The 23,306-nt window shown below is 44.0% G+C and overlaps 1 protein-coding gene and 1 pseudogene across 2 annotated transcripts in view; one reads left to right on the plus strand and one right to left on the minus strand.

Annotated features, from left to right (window-relative positions):
• Positions 1 to 23,306, minus strand: part of KRIT1 (KRIT1 ankyrin repeat containing) — a 449,032-nt gene that overhangs the window by 327,359 nt on the left and 98,367 nt on the right. For both annotated transcript variants that reach the window (XM_069211631.1, XM_069211630.1), the window contains one exon: positions 345 to 488. In XM_069211631.1, the coding sequence (XP_069067732.1) occupies positions 345 to 488 (144 nt within the window). The remainder of the gene's footprint in view (positions 1 to 344; positions 489 to 23,306) is intronic.
• Positions 1,474 to 2,579, plus strand: LOC138261095 (acetyl-CoA acetyltransferase A, mitochondrial-like; annotated as a pseudogene).

Below are 23,306 nucleotides of genomic sequence, written 5' to 3' on the forward strand. Positions count from 1 at the left end.
ATAAATGAAGAAAATATATTTTTGCTACATGAAAACCATTGGTCTGGAGTTAAGTCATTGAGTGTGTGCTTCTTCTATTGTCTGTGCGTGTAAAACAAATGCTTTGCCTGCCCTACCCTCTGATAAGCCTAACTGCTTGACCACACTACCACAAAAGAGAGCATTAGAATTACCTACGTTAGCCTCCGTTAAGCCTCTAGGGAACCCGTGGACTATGTGCACACTATATCCCATTTTGATATAGTATATACAGAGCCAGCTTTCTACAACTAAGAACTACTAAACAAAAGGTGAGGTAGAGCGAGACCGTGCTAACTCGCAAAAGATTTAACCAAAGGGCTCACCAGCATGCATAATGGATAGGGGCCCAGTGATCGCTGTCCAGCTGGTTTACTGAAAGGTTCTCATCCAGAAGTCGACTTAGAAGTTCCACATCTCCTTCACAGGCACTTCGATGAAGAGGGAAATCATCCACCCACTGACGCTCTCTGATAAGAAGATGAAAAACAAGCAGAAATTAACTTTTGGTGCCCAGTGCCTGACTACTGTAGTATGTAACATTATAAAGTGTTTGTCCTCCTTACAATCATTGTTACTGTGCATTTGCTATATATGGCAGCAACACAGCAAAACACCACTTTATATTTGGGGTGTTTACATAAGTGTAATTAAAGGGTGTCAAATATATAAGAAGGTGGAACATAGAGACAGAAAACCATGATAAAACAAAATTTCACTTAAAACACTGTTATACTTACAGACATACATTAATTACAATATCTTCATATCTACATATCTAGAGGTGTATCAGTGAGGAAGGCTGTGTTTATTGGCTTGGTCTTTTCAGGTTCAGCATTTATAGATTCAGATTAATTTGTAAGGTTGAGCATTTCATAGGAGGTGACCTGCTACCATACATTTGTAATATTTAACAACTGGAATCTAACAGCTGATATAAAAGATTTAAAGCAAAATTTAGAACTGATAAGTACTTCAAGTTTCCAGCTGCAAAAGAGGTCTTATTTACATCGTCAGAGGAGCAAGAACACAGAGGAGAGAGAACTTGGTGAGGGTGTGAATGGTGCAGCGCAGAACTGTAATCTAGAGGAAAAAGAATCCAGGCCTCACCGTCCTTTTTCAGAAGAAGAGAAGGGGGTGGCAGTAGATGAAGTAAGTTGGACACCCATGAAAAAAGGAACAATCATTGGCAAAGCCAACAGGTCTCGCCTTTTGTCTTCCAATGCAAACCTACTGGCTTTACCAATGCTTCTGATGTGTATTTAAGATTGTAAATGTGTGTTGCTGTGAACTTGAGTGTTTGACTGTCTTGATTTTTGCTGGGTTTTGCACCATGGGATGTGTTATTAGGGGTGTAATGCACAGCTACCTGAAGTCAGCATGGCAACCCCCCAAAGTCTAAGTTTGAAAGGGAGGCGAGCATTGCCGAACCTGAAATATTTTCACATAAGCTATGAAGCGCCACACACTTGTAATGAAGCAGTCATGGTAAGGGCCATACAGATCCCAATATGATCTTTTCAAGGGAGCTTTTCCTCTCCGCAAGTGATTCAACTTCCCTCCACTGTGATTAAAGCAGTGATTAAGTGATTCCGAAAGTTTAAGAAGTGTGTATGGGCAATGTTCTACAGGCAGAAGAAGGGAGGGCAACAACAACATAAGCCTTACAGGGTGCAGGTCTACCCTTATCCACTTCGCCCACAACCATCAGCGAAGTATGTGCCTCTGGAATGAAGTCCAAAATGATGGCAGCTCAAAGTCTGATGTGTGGACATCAGCCGTTGCTGCTGGCAGAAGCAAGAGAGTATGTCTAATGCCCCACACGCAATGAGCAGAGGAGCCAAACATACGCAGGAATAAAACTAGAAGATCTAATCATGAAACATGGGCTGTCTGACGTATACAATAACATTTGCATGGGTAATCGCGCTGAGAATACAGATAAGAAGTTAAGCATTACAAGAGAGAAACAAGATGATTATGCTAAAAGTTTCTACACCTAAAGTAGAACATTGTGGGAATCAAGGACTCTTGCAAATGAAGTTGTCCTTGTTACAGTATCATAAAAAGACAAATCAGATTTACTTGTGCAAGAAGATAGAGAGTATAAACGAGTTGATTTAAGTAAGTGAAAGGTTGTTTTCTAAAGAGCATGAAACTGCAACAGCTGCCAGCACGAGCACTATGAATGATGGAGCAGCTGCCTTGGTCCTTATGACCACCAATGCTGCCAAGAAGCTCAGTGTGACACCACTGGCAATAATCCCAGAGCTTGCTAGTGAAGCTGTTGATCCCATAGATTTCCAATTGCACAAGCATATACTGTTCTTCAAGTTTTGAACTGTGCAGGCCTTAAAAAAGAAGACATTTCCATGTGGAAGTTTAACAAAGCTTTTAGTGTTGTTATTTTAGCCAACATCAAAATGCTGGGGATCGATCCAGGCAAAGTCAATGTGAATGGAGGGGCAGTATAATTGGGCCATCCAATAGGAATGTTTGACGCAAGAATTGTCAATCACATGGAATTTGCAATGGTGGAAATGGAGCTTCGACAATACTGACAGAACAAGCATTTACAATGCAATAGGTCTAGCATTAACGGGAGTTAGAGCTATTGGTGTTGTAAATGCAAGTGTCTTTTACCCATGTGCCCTTTAGTTTGGAGTGTTGTAGATGTATGTGGTGTAGAGTGGAATTATCTGTTTTGGATTCAAACTGTTAGTTGTGGAATTGTGTGGGGTGGCATTGTGTAGTGTATTTGTATAGTGGAAGCACTGCCAAGTGCTGCTCAGCTATGAAACGGCATTTATTATTCAGCTGACTTGAGACTTCAGATGCATCTTTCAATATTGGTGCAGTGCGCGCAATTTTTCTTTTGTATGCTTGTCTTGTAAGTACGCAGTCAGACGATGGCTCCCTCTGGCACAGAGAAAATACATGGAGTAGTTCAACATAATCTCCAAATTCGTGGCTTTAGATGGAACTTCAGCACATATGAACAGACTACCAAGATATATATTGCCATTTCTACAGTGAAAAGGCCAGAACAATCGTACACACCGAAGCACGAGAGAAAACAAGTAAATAATCAACCAAAAATCCATCCACTCTCCACAATAGCCATTTTATACATTACAAGTTACGCTTAGTGACCCTGTCATTATTAGTTTGTTATGCAGAGATCACACTAGTTTCATCAATGAAACGTTGCACTGTATCAACCCTGAAACTTTTTACTTGATCCTCAAACTTTCCAGTTTGTAACAGACTAGGGTATTTACGGCTGCGCAGTACAGCGACGCCACCATTTACACAACTGAGAATATATCTGTAACTTAGGAATGAGTTTAACATGTCACTAATTTTGATCCATCAGAGCCCTTCTAGATATGCAGTTCACAACATTTCTCCGCTGAACCTAAGTTCACGCCAAATCAATTAAAAAGCGTCAAAAAACCTAAAAGAAAAACTAAGAAAGAAAACTAAGAAAGGTGAACTGGACGAGCCATAAATGCACTGCTCAAAACAGCCTTCGAAAACAGAGAAGGAGCCTGTAGGAGGCTTGCCTGGTTTGTAGTGGGTACCAAGGGTTACTTACACTCTGCACCAGGTCCAGTTATCCCTTATTAGCGTAGAAGAGGTGTTCTAGCAGCTTAGGCTGATAGAAAAGGTAGCTTAGCAGAGCAGCTTAGGCTGAACTAGGAGACATGCAAAGCTCCTACTATACCACTGGTGTCATATGCACAATATCATAAGAAAACACAATACACAGATATGCTAAAAATAAAGGTACTTTATTTTTATGACAATATGCCAAAAGTATCTCAGTGAGTACCCTCTGTATGAGGATAGCAAATATACACAAGATATATGTACACAATACCAAAAATATGCAGTAATAGCAAAAGGAAGTAATGCAAGCAATGTACAGTCACAATAGATTGCAATGAGAGCACATAGGTATAGGGGCAACACAAACCATATACTCCAAAAGTGGAATGCAAACCACGAATGGACCCCAAACCTATGTGAGCTTGTAGAGGGTCGCTGGGACTGTAAGAAAACAGTGAGGGTTAGAAAAATAGCCCACCCCAAGACCCTGAAAAGTAGGTGTAAAGTGGAATTCCTATCGCCCGGGACATCTTGTTTGGGGTCAAGGGCAACAAGTTTTTATGTCTACTTTGTCCTTGGGACAAGTAGGCCCAACCCTCTGCAGCACAAACCCTTTAGCTGCCTGTTTACAGAGAGTGGAACTCTCTGCAGTTGAGGTAATGTGTTTCCAAAAGATAATGCTGTTCGAACTTGTATTTATGGTTCATTATTTGAAAGCCTTCATTATTAGGGTGAGTGCTGTAAATAAATGTTTTAAGGTCACACTTCACTACTGACGTTGGTTCCAGTACAAAAAAAAAAAAAAGTGTATACACATGTTTGAAAAGTTTAGGCTATGAGGCAAAGTATAATGCTCCCAGAATGCTCTCTGATTAGATGCAAATGAAGTGTCATTTAGTAAAATGTTTTGATGCATGCTGGTATTTCCCAAATATATTTCTAATGGAAAATCAGTGTAATCATTTTCAACACGATTATGGGAAGCATGAAAATAAACAAACACTGACAAAGCCAACTGATCTGACATATTTTTATAAGTCCTTTAGTTTCATCAATGCGTGTCTTGTTTTGACATGGCTTTTGTAACACTTTATTGTTGTGGGAGCTACCAGGCCCTCAACATTGTAGCAAACACCGGCAAAAAAAATCCAAAACGTTTTTGAACTCTAAAAGCACACGTTGCCACCAGTGGCATAACAAAGGCCCCGCAGCCGCCCTCCAGGGGGCCCCTTCAGCACAGCACCTGCCCTGAGTGAGTCTGGAGAGGGGGCTCCTCCATGTTCTTTGCAAAGGGGCACCCTCAGTTTCGTTATGTCACTGATTGCCACTGTAGTTCCTGACACTGAACAAAACTACTTTGTGTGCCAATATGCTCCTTGTGGAAGAGCAGAATGCGATCACTCACAGTAAAGCCAGCAGAAAGAGAGAGAAATAGAAGTTTAATAAAAACAAAATGTCTTTGTTAACACCAGACCTAATTAGGGACCAAGACCCACATGTAGGTAGCTTTTTGCATGTCGCAAACAGCGACTTTCGCTGTTTGCGACGTGCAAAAAGCACATTGCGATGCACAAACCCAGTTTTGCGATTCAGTAACCTGGTTACCGAATCGCAAAACGGGTTTGCGACTCGCAATTAGGAAGGGGTGTTCCCTTCCTAATTGCGACTCGTAGTGCAATGTAGGATTGTTTTGCGAATGCGGGCGCAAACCTTTCACAGTTTGCACCCATTTCAAATGGGTGCTAACACTTTTGCAAAAGGGAAGGGGTCCCCATGGGACCCCTTCCCCATTGTGAATGTCACTGTAAACATTTTTTCAGAGCAGGCAGTGGTCCTGTGGACCACTGCCTGCTCTGAAAAAGTGAAACGAAAACGTTTCATTTTTTTTGTTTTTGTAATGCATCTCGTTTTCCTTTAAGGAAAACGGGCTGCATTACAAAAAAAAAACTGCTTTATTGAAAAGCAGTCACAGACATGGTGGTCTGCTGTCTCCAGCAGGCCACCAGCCCTGTGAGGGCCGCCATTCGCAAGGGGGTCGCAAATTGCAACCCACCTCATGATTATTCATGAGGTGGGCATTTGCGAAGCCCTTGCGAATCACAGATGGTGTCAGGGACACCATCCTACATTTGGATTTGCGGGTCGCAAATCTGAACCTACCTACATGTGGCCCCAAATTCTTAAAGAAAGTAACAAAAGTGCACCCATGGTATATGTCGTACCCCTATAAAATATTTGGGAACTGTATTTTAGCATGGGTAAATACGCATGTGTAGATTTGCTCATGTGAAAATCTATTGAGCATTTGCAAGTTCATTTTCCCTCCAGCCACTTTCTTCCCAACCCTGGAAGAAGTTCTAATTCTGCCATTGTCAGGAGTAAACGTCCAACCTTTCTTATTATGAGAAAATATTAGAGAGAAGCTGGTGAAAATCTTTAAAACATGCAGGTTAGTAGGTTTGCAGACTCAAAGGCATTCCAGCCCTGGAACTATTGCTTACTGCTTCCTCCAGCCCCAGTATGCAGAGTCTGCAGAAAGGTGGCAAAATAAGGAAATTGCTACAGTAGGGATTGAAACTGCAAGTATTCAAGCCATACTATGGTAGTAGCCCTGGCATAATCAGAGAGGCTATTATCAGAGCTCTTACATAATGAGATTGCTGCCATAATTTGGCGCCACACTACATGGCACCAAAGAGACAAGTAGATCTTTTTACAGAACAAGTAGATTTGAGAAGCAACCTGTCCCCTGGACAAGTAGATATTTTAATAAATTCCACACCCCTGACCTATATTCCCCAGAGAGCACAGAAGTCGTGATAGGGGAATTCTGCAAGGAAGACCAACACCAGCAATGCAACAAAGGTGGATTTCCGGACGAGAGTACCTGTGGAACAAGGGGACCAAGTCCAAGTGTCGCGACAAAGTCGAGATTGGGCAGATGCCCAGGAAATGCCAGCTGAGGATGCAAAGAAGCTGCCACCGGATGGTAGAAGCTGTGGATTCTGCAAGAACGAAGAGGACTAGGAACTTCCCGTTTGGAGGATGGATGTCCCACGTCGTGAAGAAGCTTGCAGAGGTGTTCCCATGCAGAAAGACCACAAACAAGCCTTGCTAGCTGCAAGGGTCGCGGTTAGGGTTTTTGGATGCTGCTGTGGCCCAGGAGGGACCAGGATGTCGGCAATTGCGTGAGGAGACAGAGGGGGCGCCCAGCAAGACAAGGAGCCCTCTCAGAAGCAAGCAGCACCCGCAGAAGTGCCGGAACAGGCACTACGAAGAAGAGTGAACCGGAGCTCACCCGAAGTCACAAAAGGAGATCCCACGACGCCGGAGAACAACTCAGGAGGTTGTGCACTGCAGGTTAGAGTGTCGGGGACCCAGGCTTGGCTGTGCACAAAGGAAATCCTGGAAGAGTGCACAGGAGCCGGAGGAGCTGCAAATCACGCGGTACCCAGCAATGCAGTCTAGCGTGGGGAGGCAAGGACTTACCTCCACCACGTGTGGACTGAAGAGTCACTGGACTGTGGGAGTCACTTGGACAGAGTTGCTGAGTTCCAGGGACCACGCTCGTCGTGCTGAGAGGGGACCCAGAGGACCGGTGATGCAGTTCTTTTGGTGCCTGCGGTTGCAGGGGGAGGATTCCATCGTCCCACAGGAGATTTCTTCGGAGCTTCTATTGCAGAGAGGAGGCAGACTACCCCCACAGCATGGACCACCAGGAAAACAGTTGAGAAGGCGGCTGGATCGGCGATACAAGGTTGCAGTAGTCGTCTTTGCTACTTTGTTGCGGTTTTGCAGGCTTCCTGAGCAGTCAGCGGTCGATTCCGTGGCAGAAGGTGAAGAGAGAGATGCAGAGGAACTCTGATGAGCTCTTGCATTCGTTATCTAAAGAATTCCCCAAAGCAGAGACCCTAAATAGCCAGAAAAGGAGGTTTGGCTACCTAGGAAGGAGGATAGGCTAGCAACACAGGTAAGAGCCTATCAGAAGGAGTCTCTGACGTCACCTGCTGGCACTGGCCACTCAGAGCAGTCCAGTGTGCCAGCAGCACCTCTGTTTCCAAGATGGCAGAGGTCTGGAGCACAATGGAGGAGCTCTGGGCACCTCCCCTGGGAGGTGCAGGTCAGGGGAGTGGTCACTCCCCTTTCCTTTGTCCAGTTTCACGCCAGAGCAGGGCTGGGGGATCCCTGAACCGGTGTAGACTGGCTTATGCAGAGATGGGCACACAAAGCATTTCCAGAGGCTGGGGGAGGCTACTCATCCCCAGCCCTGACACCTTTTTCCAAAGGGAGAGGGTGTAACACCCTCTCTCTGAGGAAGTCCTTTGTTCTGCCTTCCTGGGCCAAGCCTGGCTGGACCCCAGGAGGGCAGAAACCTGTCTGAGGGGTTGGCAGCAGCTGCAGTGAAACCCTGGGAAAGGCAGTTTGGCAGTACCCGGGTCTGTGCAAGAGACTCAGGGGATCATGGAATTGTCACCCCAATGCCAGAATGGCATTGGGGTGACAATTCCATGATCTTAGACATGTTACATGGCCATGTTCGGAGTTACCATTGTGACGCTATACATAGGTAGTGACCTATGTATAGTGTACGCGTGTAATGGTGTCCCCGCACTCACAAAGTCCGGGGAATTTGCCCTGAACGATGTGGGGGCACCTTGGCTAGTGCCAGGGTGCCCACACACTAAGTAACTTAGCACCCAACGTTTACCAGGTAAAGATTAGACATAGAGGTGACTTATAAGTTACTTAAGTGCAGTGGTAAATGGCTGTGAAATAACGTGGACGTTATTTCACTCAGGCTGCAGTGGCAGGCCTGTGTAAGAATTGTCAGAGCTCCCTATGGGTGGCAAAAGAAATGCTGCAGCCCATAGGGATCTCCTGGAACCCCAGTACCCTGGGTACCTCAGTACCATATACTAGGGAAATATAAGGGCGTTCCAGTATGCCAATGTGAATTGGTGAAATTGGTCACTAGCCTGTTAGTGACAATTTGGAAAGCAAAGAGAGAGCATAACCACTGAGGTTCTGGTTAGCAGAGCCTCAGTGAGACAGTTAGTCATCACACAGGGAACACATACAGGGCACACTTATGAGCACTGGGGCCCTGGCTGGCAGGGTCCCAGTGACACATACAACTAAAACAACATATATTCAGTGAAATATGGGGGTAACATGCCAGGCAAGATGGTACTTTCCTACAGAGCCGGGCAAAGAAAATATCTAGAATAACTAAATTATAATCACAAATGTACAAATACACGAGTATTAAGAACAAAAAGTGCATTAATTGGCCCCAGACCACCTTTACTGCTTGCTTACGCCTTCAGGTTGAACAAGCTGACCAAGTGAAACTGGTTAGTGAACATTTCTAGATAGCTAAACGCTAGAGTTTCTAGCATAGCCGGTCGGAATGCTTTGATTCAGGCCTCTATAAAGAGGATGAGCCAAACGTTTAAGTTATTGCACGGTTCCTAACTGCCGATTTTGATAAACAAATGAGGTTTCGGGCAAGGGACAGGGGTTGTTTAAAAATGACATTCTTCAAATACGATGCATTTATGCCAGGCCAATTTACATTTTCTGCAAGCAAAATCGTATCGGCTTGTACATAACCCCAAACGTATATGTTCTTTATATCAATAATTATTTCAGGATACTAAAGGCTGCCTGTGCCCTTATGACCGTGGACAAGCTCACCACCTGGCCTCACAATCGGAGTTCATGGATATCATGCCACCACCCCTATTGCCAACCAGGCGCAATACAAACAACACTGGTAAATCTGGTGCTCAGCAGTGGAAGTGCACCAGGGTTTAGGATTGCCAGTTCTATGCCCATCTCGCGTACCGGCGGGCGTACATAAGCAAATGAAATAAAAGCGAGGTTAAGTGAACTTGTCTGACTCCTGTATTCCAATTGTCAACAAACTACAACTTGTGACCGAAGTTAAATAACAGGCAAGGACGTGGGAAGGGTGGTGGGGACGGGCAGACATGAACAGGAGACTGAAGAACGGGCAGGAGGTGCTGAAAATGGCAGTGGGAGCAAATTCAAAGCACCATGAACGCCAGGAACATGAGCGCAAACGAGAGACCGAAAAAAAAACACACAGTAGTTTGCTCACATAAAACATATCAGCAACCGTGCGATAATCCATGTAGCGGGGTCAGTCTGCAAGGCGGTAACAAAACCGCCCCAAGGAAGGACAAAGGTAAAGCATTTACCAATGACATCAAGGGATTTTTGAAAGACAAGTCCACCAATGAGTGAAAGTGATGGGCTTGAGGTGGGTGTGGTTAAAAGCCCACAATATTCGCAACAGGTCGGAAGCACTTGCGCGCTCCACCTACAAACTATAGATGCACGTTCTGCGGGAACTGAGTCTAACACACTCTTGAACTAATGTCGTGATCAGCATGCTAGGAACAGAAGCTCCTACTACTAACCTCGTTAACTTTATTGGGCAGCAAATGTTGGTGGTGGTAATTCCCTATGAGCTAGCTATAAAATTGCACCCTAAGGGAACATTTCTGTTTTTTTATATCACTTGAGAGCGTTCAGACCGACATTTAGGACGTGTGCACTGATTTCTGTATATATTGAAAATGGCAATAAGGCATACACTATCTTGATATGTATGTATGAGTTTGTGTGTAAGTGGGTTGTGTGTGTGGGTATGTTCAATTGTATTATAGCATTTGTATAGTAGTTTCCTCTTTGAGGTCTTGAATGTGCCAGATTGTGTTCATGTCTGTCAGTATCCGTGTGTTTGCGTATCTGTATGTATGTTGTTGTATACCTTTGTCTGTATGCATCTGTTTGTGTGTGTTTTTTTTACTATAGGTGTCTAGTGCCTTTGTCTGCAACAGTGTGTGTCTATTATGTGTTAACCTGTATGTGTGTCTATCCACCTGTGCCTACTAGTGCAGTATGTTGCAATATGTGCCCGTTTAATGTGTGCCTGTATCTTCCTGTGTCTGTATATCTGTGTGTGTGTGTGTGTGTGTGACTTTGCTTCTCTCCAAGTCACTGTATGAGTGTGACTGTATGCATCTGTCGGTCTGTTTGCGTGTAAGTGTATGGACCTCCATGTAACTGTGTCTGTCTGTCTTTCATTGTATATAAGTCAATGTCTATGTAACTCTGTGTGTACTTGTCTTTAAACACCTTCATAACAATTTTAAGTTACAAGCTAATATCTATTGTCATTCGGGCCTTTTTAGTAGGGGAAAGTGAGATGAGATGAATGTTTACTCTGCCTGAAAAAGATACTGACAAAATGCTGGTTCAGTGGGCATTCAGATGCGAGTAGCACTGCTAGCGCCGCCGTTTGTGTCTGGAAACAAATAGAAATGAAAAGTAGGACCAGGGACTCTTAATTCACATAAACAAACTAACACCACCAAGAGCCGAGAGGCAGCTACTTATGCCAGAAATAAAGCACAGAAGCCCTGGCAGACAGAAACACACCACCACTGCATCCTCCTTAAAGGTGGAACTAGTAATTTTGAAAGTCAGACCTCAGAACGTAGCCTGTACATATCGAAGTCTACTGGCAACAAAATGCAAACATGCATGTATTTTTCATGCAGCCTGTAATAGCGGAGGATGTAAATCTGCCTCTACGCACGTACAGTGCTAACAGATATATTGTAGGGGATCCACAGAAACAGTGACTCATCAGTGGTTATTCATACATTTCGATAAAAAACAGGAAGCAAGGAATACATTCTTATTTCTTGGTTACATGCCTGAAGATGTAACCATCTCCTCCTGCATATATATTTCAGGAGGTTAAAACATCCGCTGTGGCTAACATGAAAGCAGTGAAAGTTTGACTGTATACAGGGGTTAATGCTCAGCAGGTGACACATGCCCAGAGGTAAAATGTGGAGCCTGTGCTGGAAATTTCTGCCAACTTGGGAGAAGTGGCACTTTACCAGCTCCCTCCAATTGTAATTTTGCCCTAGATCATGACTCCCCAGACTATCTGGCGTGCCCATAGCTAAGGCCACCCTTTTCGGTTGCCTTTATGTTATTCAGCCCTGGGGAAAGGCCAGGCGGAAAACTGTAATAACAAAGACAATAAGATCTTCGTAGGGTTGAGTGCCTCGTACAGAAATCTGTGGGTTGCCAATCACAGGATGCAAATCCAGTAGGTGAAATGACTGTCCTTGAACTAAACAGTAACACCTACTATCAGTGCCTAGGTGCAATTTAGTTGGTGGTGTGTGCTACATTATTTGATTTCGTCATACTGCTGCAATAATGACGACCACTGTGAAGCTTCAGTAAGTTTCAACTGACCTCTATACATAGGAATATAACATTAAAAAACGTTTTATTGATTTAGACTCTGATTGGGATCAACAATATAAAAGAATATTACTGCAGTGTTACCACAATCGTTAACACAAGTCCATTAGTACTCATGCATAAAATATTTAAAACAGTTTTGAAAAGACTTTAAAAAAAAAAAAAACATTATAGCAGACATAATTAAATATCCATCATTTTAAGTTAATCCGTTAGCCAGTTTTTGTTATGCTATGTTTAAATTATAAAGAAAGTAGATAACAATGGCGTACTGTTAAGAATGCATGTCGTAAGTCTTGAATCCCTCTTTGACACAGTTCTCCCAAGCTGTTTTATGTGTAGAATTACAACAATGACCTTTATTGACACTGAGTGGTAAAACCTCCAACCAGAGTGTCGATGCTGCCCACCTCACACCGTGATCTAATGTGAGGGATAAATATTTCTGTGGATATGTATCTAAAATATTTGGCATTGATTTATACAGCTTTACATTCACGCAATGATAGATAGTGCAATCGAGACAATGTTAAAACAGATTTTTTTTTTTTATAGTTTAATTTGTGCAGGAGTCCAAGCATATAGGTGTTCCATCTTGCATTCCAATTGACCTAAACCAACTTAACTTTTTGAATGAAAGTGTAGTCTGTCTTTAAAGTTACAAGAGACTCCTGCCTCAAAATGTCTAAAAGAGTACCTTCTGCTTCATGGAATATGATATATGCCCAGAGCACTATATTTGCCATTGTAGTGGTGAAACTACTTGTAAGCGCACATTCTAACCGCACTGCCTGCACAGGGACTGCTAGACTGTGCCTCATTTGTGGAGGATCTAAGCTTCATATTGATTAAAAAATGACCACTGCCTAATAGATGTGTACTAGAGTGTGTATGTGAGTCAGAGGGATTTTACGCTGTATATTTATAATACATTTTTAAAATGTCTCCTCTCCGAGGATTTATAAAACTGATTTAGGACACCTGCACTCCCGAAGGCCTTATTCCTTAAATGCATGAAGTGAGGCTTATTATCAAGACACTTGATACGTAGGTGCAGGATTTTCCATTTCTAGTGGAGGTCCACCTAAATGCCAGCTGAAAGGACAACAGTGTTTTCAGCCATTGCTTTACTCTTAGAAATGTTATTTAAAAAAAAAAAAATAACAATCTGCATTCTTATTCAAGGATCATGTTAATCGTTTTCCACTCTACGCATGAACCAGGTATTACAGTACCTCCAGGAATGGTGCACTTCCTCACCAAAGGAAAACAATGGGGGTTATTTACAAGTTCATTAAGCCGCTGCTGCGTCACTTTTAATATTGGAAAAAGTGATGTACCGGCGGCGCAAGGGGCTTGAAAATAAGCCTCAATGTAAAAAAAAAAAAAAGAGAAAAAAGCAAAAGTAGAGCTTCACTGGCAAACTCTGTAAAGTGGCGCTAATGCGGTTGTGAATAAAACCAATCTGCCCACTTTGCGACCTCTCCGTGTTGCTTTGTTTATTTATTTTTTCCCATATTTTGAACCTTTTTTTTCTCTCCGTCCTGAGGCTGCACTTTGGAATAGAAAAATGGCAGTAAATGAAGACATTGGCAGCCGAAGTGTTTCTTTCTTTTTTGAATCCATTTCACAGGGGACCAAATAAAGGAAAGGAGGGAAAAAGAGAGGGTAGGAGCCGTTTGCTTAAGACATGGTTTTCAGTAAGTGAGGAGGAGCGAGACCGAAACAGAAAGACATAGAATAGGAGAAAGAGGAAGAAAGAGAGGGGGGGGGGGGAGGCAGCTGCCAGCGGCAGAGCAGAAGTCAACACTGTAGAGAGATGGGTGTGTGAAATGGATGTGGTAAGGGGGTGGGGTTCATCATATTCAGAAGAGGGCCCCTACTCCGTGCAATCGGCTGGATTTATTGCAAGTGGAGCAAAGACAACCCGAGGAGCAAAGTTAAACATCTTCCACTGTACGCATCAACCAGGTATTGCAGTACCTCCAGGAATGGTACACTTCCCCAACCGGGGAAAACAATGTTGTTCCAAAAAATGTTGAGAAAACGAAAGTAGCACTTCACTGGCAGACACTGTAAAGTGCCTCTTAAGTGTGTGGTTGTGAAAAAAAACAATCTGCCCTCTTTGCAATCACTCTGCTTTGCTTTATTTTTTTTCTCCATATTTTGAACCTTTTTTTTTTCTCTCCCTCCATGGTATTTGGAATACAAAAATGTCAGAAAAGGACAACGTTAACAGCCAAAGCTTTCTTTCTTTTTTGTATGCATTTCACAGGGGAACGAATGAAGGAAAGGAGAGAAAAGACTGGCTAAGAGCCGTTTGTTGAAGTCATGGTTTTCAGCAAGTGAGGAGGAATAATGCTGTCAGCTAAGCTCGGAATCGCGCACCGTGCTGATACACAAGCCGAGGAGCAAACCTAAAAGAGCGCGCAGGAAAAAAACATGCATAAAATGAACAGTGTTGTGGAAAGGGGTTGGGCTAGGGGAACAGTACAGGGAGATTAAGTGACAGCAATGCAAATGGAGCAGTAATTTATATTAAATTAAAAGACAAAAACAAGCAGAGACCTCAGGGGAGTGCTCGGAGTGGGCAAGCAGTTTTGTGGGAGGGTTCAGTGAGTTGGGGGGAACGGCAGAGGGAGATTAAGTGAAGGCATAGCAAATGGCTGCACTAGTGATCAGGGAGAGGATGGACAACAAAACACAAACACAGCTCCTAAAGTAAACAACCTTCTGGGCAGTGCACTAAGTGCCAAAGAGCAGATTGTGAAGCCCAGCCCTTGCACGGCCCCCACCTGCAAGGCACTGCCTCCTGCACGACGACCAAAAGAAACCATGAGTGAAATTGCCATTGGAGGGGACGAGACATAAAGGAGGAATAATTACATGTAATACACCAATAACATGAGAGAGGGCACAGGGAGATCAGATTGCCTTGGTCAGGAAACAACCCCTGATGGTGAAAATGAAAGTGGGCGCGTAGTTAAAAGGCGCAAAACCTGGAATGCAAATGCCGACCAAAACATGAGGCACGGCACAGGGAGAGCAGAACACAACCCGTGATGGTGAAAATGAATGCGGCTGCGTTGTTAAAAGGAGCACAGCCTACATGACAAGCGAGTAAGACAACATGGACGAGGGAGAAAAGTCTTGGAATGCACAGCAGATGTGACCAGATAAGATTTACAACTCTGTTTATAGCAGAGCTCGGAAAGATAAGCACTCTTCTCCAGTGCTCCAGATGAAAGATCAAAGTAGTCCCTGAACACATCTTAAAATGCAGATCAGTGTATTTGGATAGTAGTTGGGCCGAACTCCTGGGAAGAGACAAAAACGAAAAGATGAGACAAAGAGTAAGATTAACCAGTAGCAAGCAAGGATTTTTAAAATACACTGGCATACACAAATCTCAATGGCTAGGTGGAGCTGAGCCTCACAAACAATCTACAAGAGATTGTTCAGTGACAGCATAATCGCTGTCTAGGCTCGACCTAAAATGGCACAACACCTCAATATAAGTATTGTGTGTTGTATGGAAAATTGGACATTTACTTGCTTGTCTTTCAGCCTACTCGTTTTTTTTCCAATAAAACAACATTTTATAATGTGCACCTCTTCAATCAAGTGGTTTCAGATTGCTCCAAATTAAGGGGTTACCATCTGATGCCATTTACCATGAAACCGGTGAAATGGTGCTGCGAACTTTAATACTTTACAGATCAGAATCCGCATAAATCCAAAGACGCAAAGAAACTTAATATAGTGGCACAATTTAAAGTTTGTTGTACAGATTACAGTCATGTAGCCTTCCCCGCAATGATCAGTCTGATTGCATTACGGTGTCATGTATTCCACTGCACTGTGTTATAAAGACAAAGGGCCTAAAAAACACAGAGTGCGCTTTTTGAAAAGTAAATTGTATCGCTTATTTTATTTGCACCATTTCATGTTGCTCAGTTAATGCCAATACAAGGAGACCACACTGTAAACAAATATAAAAAGTAAACTTAACCTCCTAAATTCTTTTTTACTCATGTCCCAGTCCTCCCCACTCCTCTCTTGCCTCTTCACAACTCAGGGATCACTGTTCCCTCAGGTGCACTAAGAAAACAAGATCCTGCAATTGCTTTACACCACAAATAACAATTAATACTTTTCCCTCCTGCAGTCTTACCGATAAAAGGGATTTCCAGTGCTTAAAAGTGGTCTTAGAGTTCAGTACAACAGGCTCTATTAACATACCCTTTGTTTGTTTTATGCAGAAATAACACAGTACTGACCATGATGGGAGAAGCAGACATTTTTTACTTTTTTAGTTATCAATTTGAGCTAACCAGGTCGGACTCTCAAGGAAAATGGCTCCTTGTTGCCCCACTTTTTGCCTGATATTGAAGCTGACTTGACTGAGAGTGTGCTGGGACCCTGCTATCCAGGCCCCAGCACCTGTGTCCTTTCACAAAAAATGTACCATTGTTTCCACAATTGGCACACCCCTGGCACACAGATAAGTCCCTTGTAAAAGGTACCAGTGGTACCAAGGGCCCTGTGACAAGGGAAGGTTCCTAAGGGGTGCAGCATGTGTTGTGCCACCCTAAGGGACCCCCAACCTAACACATGCACACTGCCATTGGAGATTGTGTGTGTTGGTGGGGAGAAAAGGGCAAGGTCGACATGGCACCCCTCTCAGGACGCCATGCACACAAAATACTGCCTGTGGCATAGGTAAGTCACCCCTCTAGCAGGCATTAAAGCCCTAAGGCAGGGTGCACTATACCACAGGTGAGGGCATAGCTTCATGAGCAATATGCCCCTACAGTGTCTAAGTCCATTCTTAGTACAGTGCAGTAGGTACAGTGTGGCCATATTAAGTACATTGTCTGGGAGTTTGTCAAAACGAACTCCACAGTTCCATAATGGCTACACAGAACACTGGGAAGTTTGGTATCAAACTTCTCAGAATAATAAACCCACACTGATGCCAGTGCTGGATGTATTTACAAAAATGCACACAGAGGGCATCTAAGAGATGCCTCCTGGATTTTACCCAATCCTTCAGTGCAGGACTGACTGGTCTGTGCCAGCTTACCACTGAGAGACAAGTTTCTGAACCCCCTGGGGTGAGAGAGCCTTTGTGCTCTCTGAGGCCAGAAACAAAGCCTGCACTGGGTGGAGGTGCTTCACACCTCACCCCTGTAGGAACTGTAACACCTAGCAGTGAGCCTCAAAGGCTCAGGCTTCGTGTTACAATGCACCAGGGCAGTCCAGTTAGTGGAGATGGCCAACCCCCGGTCACAGCCCCCACTTTTGGTGGCAAGTTCGGGGAGACAATAAGAAATACAAGGAGGAGTCACCTCCCTGGCCAGGTCCACCCCTAAGGTGACCAGAGCTGAAGTGACCCCCTCCTTGGAAAATCCTCCATCTTGTTTTGGAGGATTTAGCCCAATAGGGATAGGGATGTGCTCCCCTCCCCAAAGAGAGGGAGCACAAGGAGGGTGTAGCCAACCTCAAGGACAGTAGCCATTGGCTACTGCCTTGTGACCCTAACACACCCCTAATTTCTGTATTTAGGGGTGACCCTGAACCCAGGATTTTAAATTCCTGATGACCTACAAAGAAGAAGGACTGCCTAACTGAGAAACCCCGTAGAGAAGAAGGAAGACGACAACTGCTTTGGCCCCAGCCCTACCGGCCTGTCTCCAACTTCAGAGAACCTGCACCAGAGACACATCCTGCGACCTCCGACAACTCACAGGACTGCCCTGCACCTAAGAAGGATCAAGAACTCCTGTGGACAGCGGACCTGTCCAACCAAGAAAGATGAAACCATCTTTAAAGGGACTCCCACCTCACTCCAGAAGCGTGAGTCCCCACCACTCTGCGCCTGACGCCCCTGGCCCGTGTCCAGAGAAACCAACGACCCAGAGAGGATCCCCAGACGACTCCGACAACGTGTCCACCCTGGGCTAACCTCTCTGCACCCCCACCACAACGCCTACAGAGGGAATCCCGAGGAACCCCCTGACTGCGACTGCCCAGGACAAAGATATCCAACGCCCGGAGAAGCATTGCACACGCCGCCCCCAGGCCCGTGAGAAACCAACCACTGGTGCAGCAGTGACCAGCAGGCAGCCCTCACCCTTGCCCAGTCAGTGGCTGGCCCGAGAAACCCCTTGTGCCCTGCCTGCAACGTCTGAGTGACCCCCCTGTCCCTCCATTGATTTCAATTACAAACCCAATGTCTTGTTTGCCCACTGCACCCACCACCCTGTGCCGCTGAGGGTGTGCTTTGTGTGCCTACTTGGGACCCCTCCAGTGCTCTACTAAATCCTCCTGGTCTGCTCCCTGAGGATGCAGGTACTTACCTGCCAGAAGACTAGAACCGGAGCACCCCCTGTCTCCATAGGCACCTATGTTATTTGGCCCCTCTTTGACCTCTGCACTTGACCGGCCCTGTGTTGCTGGTGCTGGATGTTTGGGGTTGACGTGAACCCCCAACGGTGGGCTGCCTATGCCCCGGAGTAAGTACTTTACTTACCACATTAACATAACTGTACTTAACACCCCCAGGAACTGTTGAATTTTGCAGTGTCCACTTTTAAAATAGCTGATTGCCATTTTATGCCAAACTGCGTACCTTACTGTTTTGATTCAAAGTCCTATCTATACCTATGCAAAGTACCTTACATACTTACCTGCAATTTGAATCTTGTGGTTCTAAAATAAATTAAGAAAATAATATTTTTCTATATAGAAACCTTTTGGCCTGGAATTAAATCATTGAGTGTATGTTCTCATTTATTGCCTGTGTGTGTACAACAAATGCTTAACACTACCCTCTGATAAGCCTAACTGCTCGACCACACTACCACAAATAGAGCATTAGTGTTATCTATTATTGCCTCTGTCAAGACTCTTGGGGAACCCCTGGACATTGTGCACATTATCTCTCACTTTCAGATAGTATATACAGAGCCAGCTTTCATCAGACTCGTATGGAAACAAGGTGGGGGACGGAAGCAGCAGAGGGACAGAAGCAGCACAAAGGAAGGTGGGGGTATGGCGAAGCAACACAGGGGACAACAAAGCAACATGGCATGGGTTAGGTGAAGCAACACAAGTTGAGGGGCAGTAGGGATGGGGAGGCACAGTGTTGTGGGGAAGAACAAGGGCGGTGACAGCACAACAGGGAGGAAGAGCAACACAGACTGTAGGATGAGAGAAGTACAGGAGGGTGACAGCCAGAAACACACTCTCTCATAGAGTGCTGAACTCTAAAGAAAAAAGTAGTGCTTTGAAAAGCAAGCACTTGTAGCAGAACTGTCAGCCAATCAAAGCAATGATAAAGAGGGAATGCTCCATGAGAAAGACAAACACAAGACTGACAACCTGGGGCACCAATAAGAAGTAGATAAATGAGAGTGACAGGGAAATCCAACCAATGGTAAGCAATGGGCAAGAGACAGATCTTGCGCTAGTCAGAGGCTCGACCTAAAAAGGAACTTTCAGTTCCGGTGGAAACAGAGTGCCAGGTGGGAAACGTAAGAAAAAGGAAGGGCTCCCTCCATAATGAGCAGTGAAGGGAGAAGATGCTATTGAATCGGGTGAAAAGGAGCCATCCCAAGAAGGTGCTTCACTAAGTTGGTTTTATTTGTGAATGACATTCATGATGAAAAAAGGAGGGAACTGGTACGACAGGAAGGGGTCACCATGGATTTCACATGCAACCATTGCAAAAACACCAGCAAGGGAGTAAATTTCATTGTGTTTTGTTACATTAGAAACTACAGGCATAGATACCTGGAAAGCTGTTAGAAACAACAGGCACGAAGACTCCAACTGACAGAAAAGGAAGAGGTGTCTGATTAAAGGAGGGGTGAGTCTAAAACAGACATGACGGGATCAAATCGCCAGAGGGAAACTGAAGTGCAGACGACCCATCCTTCCTCACCGAGGTGCTCCCGTTTGGGTGGCATACAACAGAAGCGAAAATCATACGTAGAAAAGGCTTGACGTCCTTTCTCTCCCCAATGTCCCATTTACACATGGTCCAGATTCTCCACTGCAACTGCAGGACCCTAGATTTAGAGCATGGGAAACTGATCACCCCCATACAACTAGGGGAGGCATACACAGAGAGGAATAGCCGCCAGAGACGAGCTGAACCTGGACAGATGGGTCCATTACGACGTAACTAAGATCCTACTTTAGGTGGGCTCCTGAGAGGTGACTCCACTGGTAGGTAGGGACAAAACCCACCAATAGAGGGCATATTTGTTAACAACATTTTACACAAAGGCATCACTTGGCTCCAATGATCCCTCCTAGACCTATACACGAAACCCAATCACAAATACATCACACACTGGGAACGCAACTTGGGGAGGGAGATCATGGAGGAGCCATAAGTTGAAATCTGGAGCAGAGCCACAAAAACATCGACTAGGGTAACATACACGAAGAATGAGTTAAAATAACTGATGCACTGGTACCATTCTCCTACCCGACTTCACACTATCATGGAGAATTCGGAGCTTTGCTGGAAGGCTTGTGGGAGAGAGGGACTTTCGTACACATGTGGTGTGCCTGCACTCATATGCAGATATACTGGGAGGAGATTCTAACGAACCTACATCACATCACCAGCACTCAGATACCCCTTATGCCCCTAGTGGAACTCTTAGGTGATGCAGGCGAAGGCACAGTATTCCAGCTAATCCCCACTCACCAGCCTCCCCCCGATGGGCATGCTGATTTAGCAGCTACTAATAGCAGCTTTGGCACAAGTTTGATAACAACATATAATACCTCCCATACACTTATGGTGGAGCAAGATCTGGACTATTTATGCAGTGGAAAAACTTTCATCTAATACATTTGATTCAGAAGCAAAATTCGACAAAGTATGGCAAGCATTCAAGACCTATATGACAAGGGACTGGGCACTGGATCCACTAGGTAATCGAGTACCTGAAATCCTTAGCATTGCAGGCCTCCACACCATCTCACCAGAGACTTTAGAACAGAGATGACTTACAGATAGCTACATATGCAGAGTAAACACCACGATGAATAGAAAGACATTCATGGAAACAATATGCCTTACCTATGCAAATGGTTGAAAATGTCCCAGTAACTAGTTTTGTGATGGGCTCAATAGAGCATGCAGTTTCTCACTTGTGCAGAACAAAATGTATAAACAGTGTTAAAAAATAAAGAACGAACCCCCTGAATCAATTACAGTTTCTTAAACGATGCTAGGTGCATTGTGCGGAACAAAGTTTGAAATTGCAGGTATTAAGTAGGCACTGATTTGTTCTGTTCTTCTTTCTCCCTTGTCCTAGTTTTGCACTGATTCTTGCTCTGTGGAAGAATAATCATCTATAGCAAGTTCCAGTACTTGCTTTTCACTTCAACTCAAGTGCACTTTAAATGATCTGTAAGCAGATGGTGCTTTTCAGAATTTAAGGGCAAATACCTTTGAAAAGAAGGTAGTAGGCTTGGGAAATCCAGAGTGATTGTGAGACTACCACTTTACAGTCAACACTAAAGAAGTGAGCTGTTTTCAAAAATGTAATTGACATTATCCTGATAAAGACCTTGCATAAATAATATTTGTGGTTAAGATGTTTACAAACTATCCTCTTTGGACTGTTATATTGTCCCTCTCTAGGACAATTATTTGGAGACTTAATCAAAAAACAACATTCCCGATCTTTTCTACAGAAAATTATTGCAGCCACTGAGCTCTCTCTTTATGTGGAAGACCACCTCCCGCCAGGTCGTTACAGATACTGCTTCCAGTCCTAGACTTTTGTGCTTTCTGGGTATGGTGGTCTTGTTTGCACTGAATTAATTAGACAACACATCTGAGATTAGTGATATCTAGGTGAAACGTTCAGGACTTGACAACAGTGTCGATAATAAGTTGGAGTGAGCTGATCATACTACTATTTATGCTTGGCTTTACTTTGTGACATTATTTGCACATTTGCACACCCGACCCCTGCACCGTATCAAGATCTTTTGATTATATGTAGCAAGTGGCAATGATTTGTCATTTATACTAATACAATTAATTTGTGTTATCCCCTCTCCGAGTGCCAGTATAATTTATTTTTTACATTAACATTGTGGTTTGTTTGAAATCGTGTCGTTTGACATGTTTAACACAGGCATAATTGAGGTACTGTCCCCTAATGTTGTCTTCTTAGTTTGTGTTCGAAGAAATGCGAATAGCTACCGGGTGTTTGTTCTATGTAGGTCATGCAGGTTCATCGGGACACTGGATCACCTCATAAATATTGTAGATGTATATTTAATGTGTGCTGCCAGCAGGGATGGCTGGGGCAGACGTAATGGCTCTTAACTTGCACGTTTACAATCACCCAAAAAATCTATTTATGTTATCTTCTGCCAAGTGGTGACATTTCCTACTAACTAATCAGGATTAATTTATAAGTGGTAGAGGCACTGACAATACCCCGCCCCCTTTTCTAGAACTGGGGAACATTATTTTCTGGTCCATCATCCTCAAATATTTGAACACAAATGACATGGCTCAGACTTCGAATTACCGTATTTAACAAAAGCCCACTGGCTTGTGTCAGTACACTACAGAAAGCTTACACTATCTCTTATTGACTATATACCACTGGCATGACCTGATCATACCATGACATATGATTAAAACAGAGCGTGGAGGAGTTTCGCCTGAAATTCAGAAATTGCCACAGGATCATTCAGTAAAACAAAAATATTGTCACCATCTATTGAAGGGGTACAGGAGCCACTCAATCCTTCCCCATGTATGTGACCGGGCTTTGCAACTCTTTAAAATAAAGTAGGAATGACCTGTACCAGAAATGCCCATTTCAAGACTGACAAGAGGATGTTCAAGAAATGTTCTTGGTTTAATGATTTGTTAGCCTGCCTTCAAGATATCTGCCAATTAACAGGAAAACCAATTTATTCAAGGACTTGGATGATGATGCTAAGTTTATAGAAATGCTATTTTCACAGAACAAATAATGTTAAAATCGTAGTAAAATATTTGCTTATGTGAACCATCCAAAGGAATTGTTTAAAATAATTCAATCTTTTCTTCATCTTGCATGCGCTTCCTCTCAGGCCACTATCAGGTGACCAGTTTCACAATACTAATTAAAATGTAAGTATGCTGAAATATCCATAGCAAAGACTTACACTGAAGAATGTCTGAGAAGGCAAGGATACTGGTGGACGTGGAAGAAAGGAGGGTACCATCATCAGAGCGCCTCATATCACCCTTTCAGTGGCGTAACAAAACTTGACTCACTGAGGAGGTCTCAGGCCAGTGTACTGTGCTGAGAGCGCCACCTGGA

Source organism: Pleurodeles waltl, chromosome 10 (genome assembly GCF_031143425.1).
Source record: "Pleurodeles waltl isolate 20211129_DDA chromosome 10, aPleWal1.hap1.20221129, whole genome shotgun sequence".
Taxonomy (NCBI): domain Eukaryota; kingdom Metazoa; phylum Chordata; class Amphibia; order Caudata; family Salamandridae; genus Pleurodeles; species Pleurodeles waltl.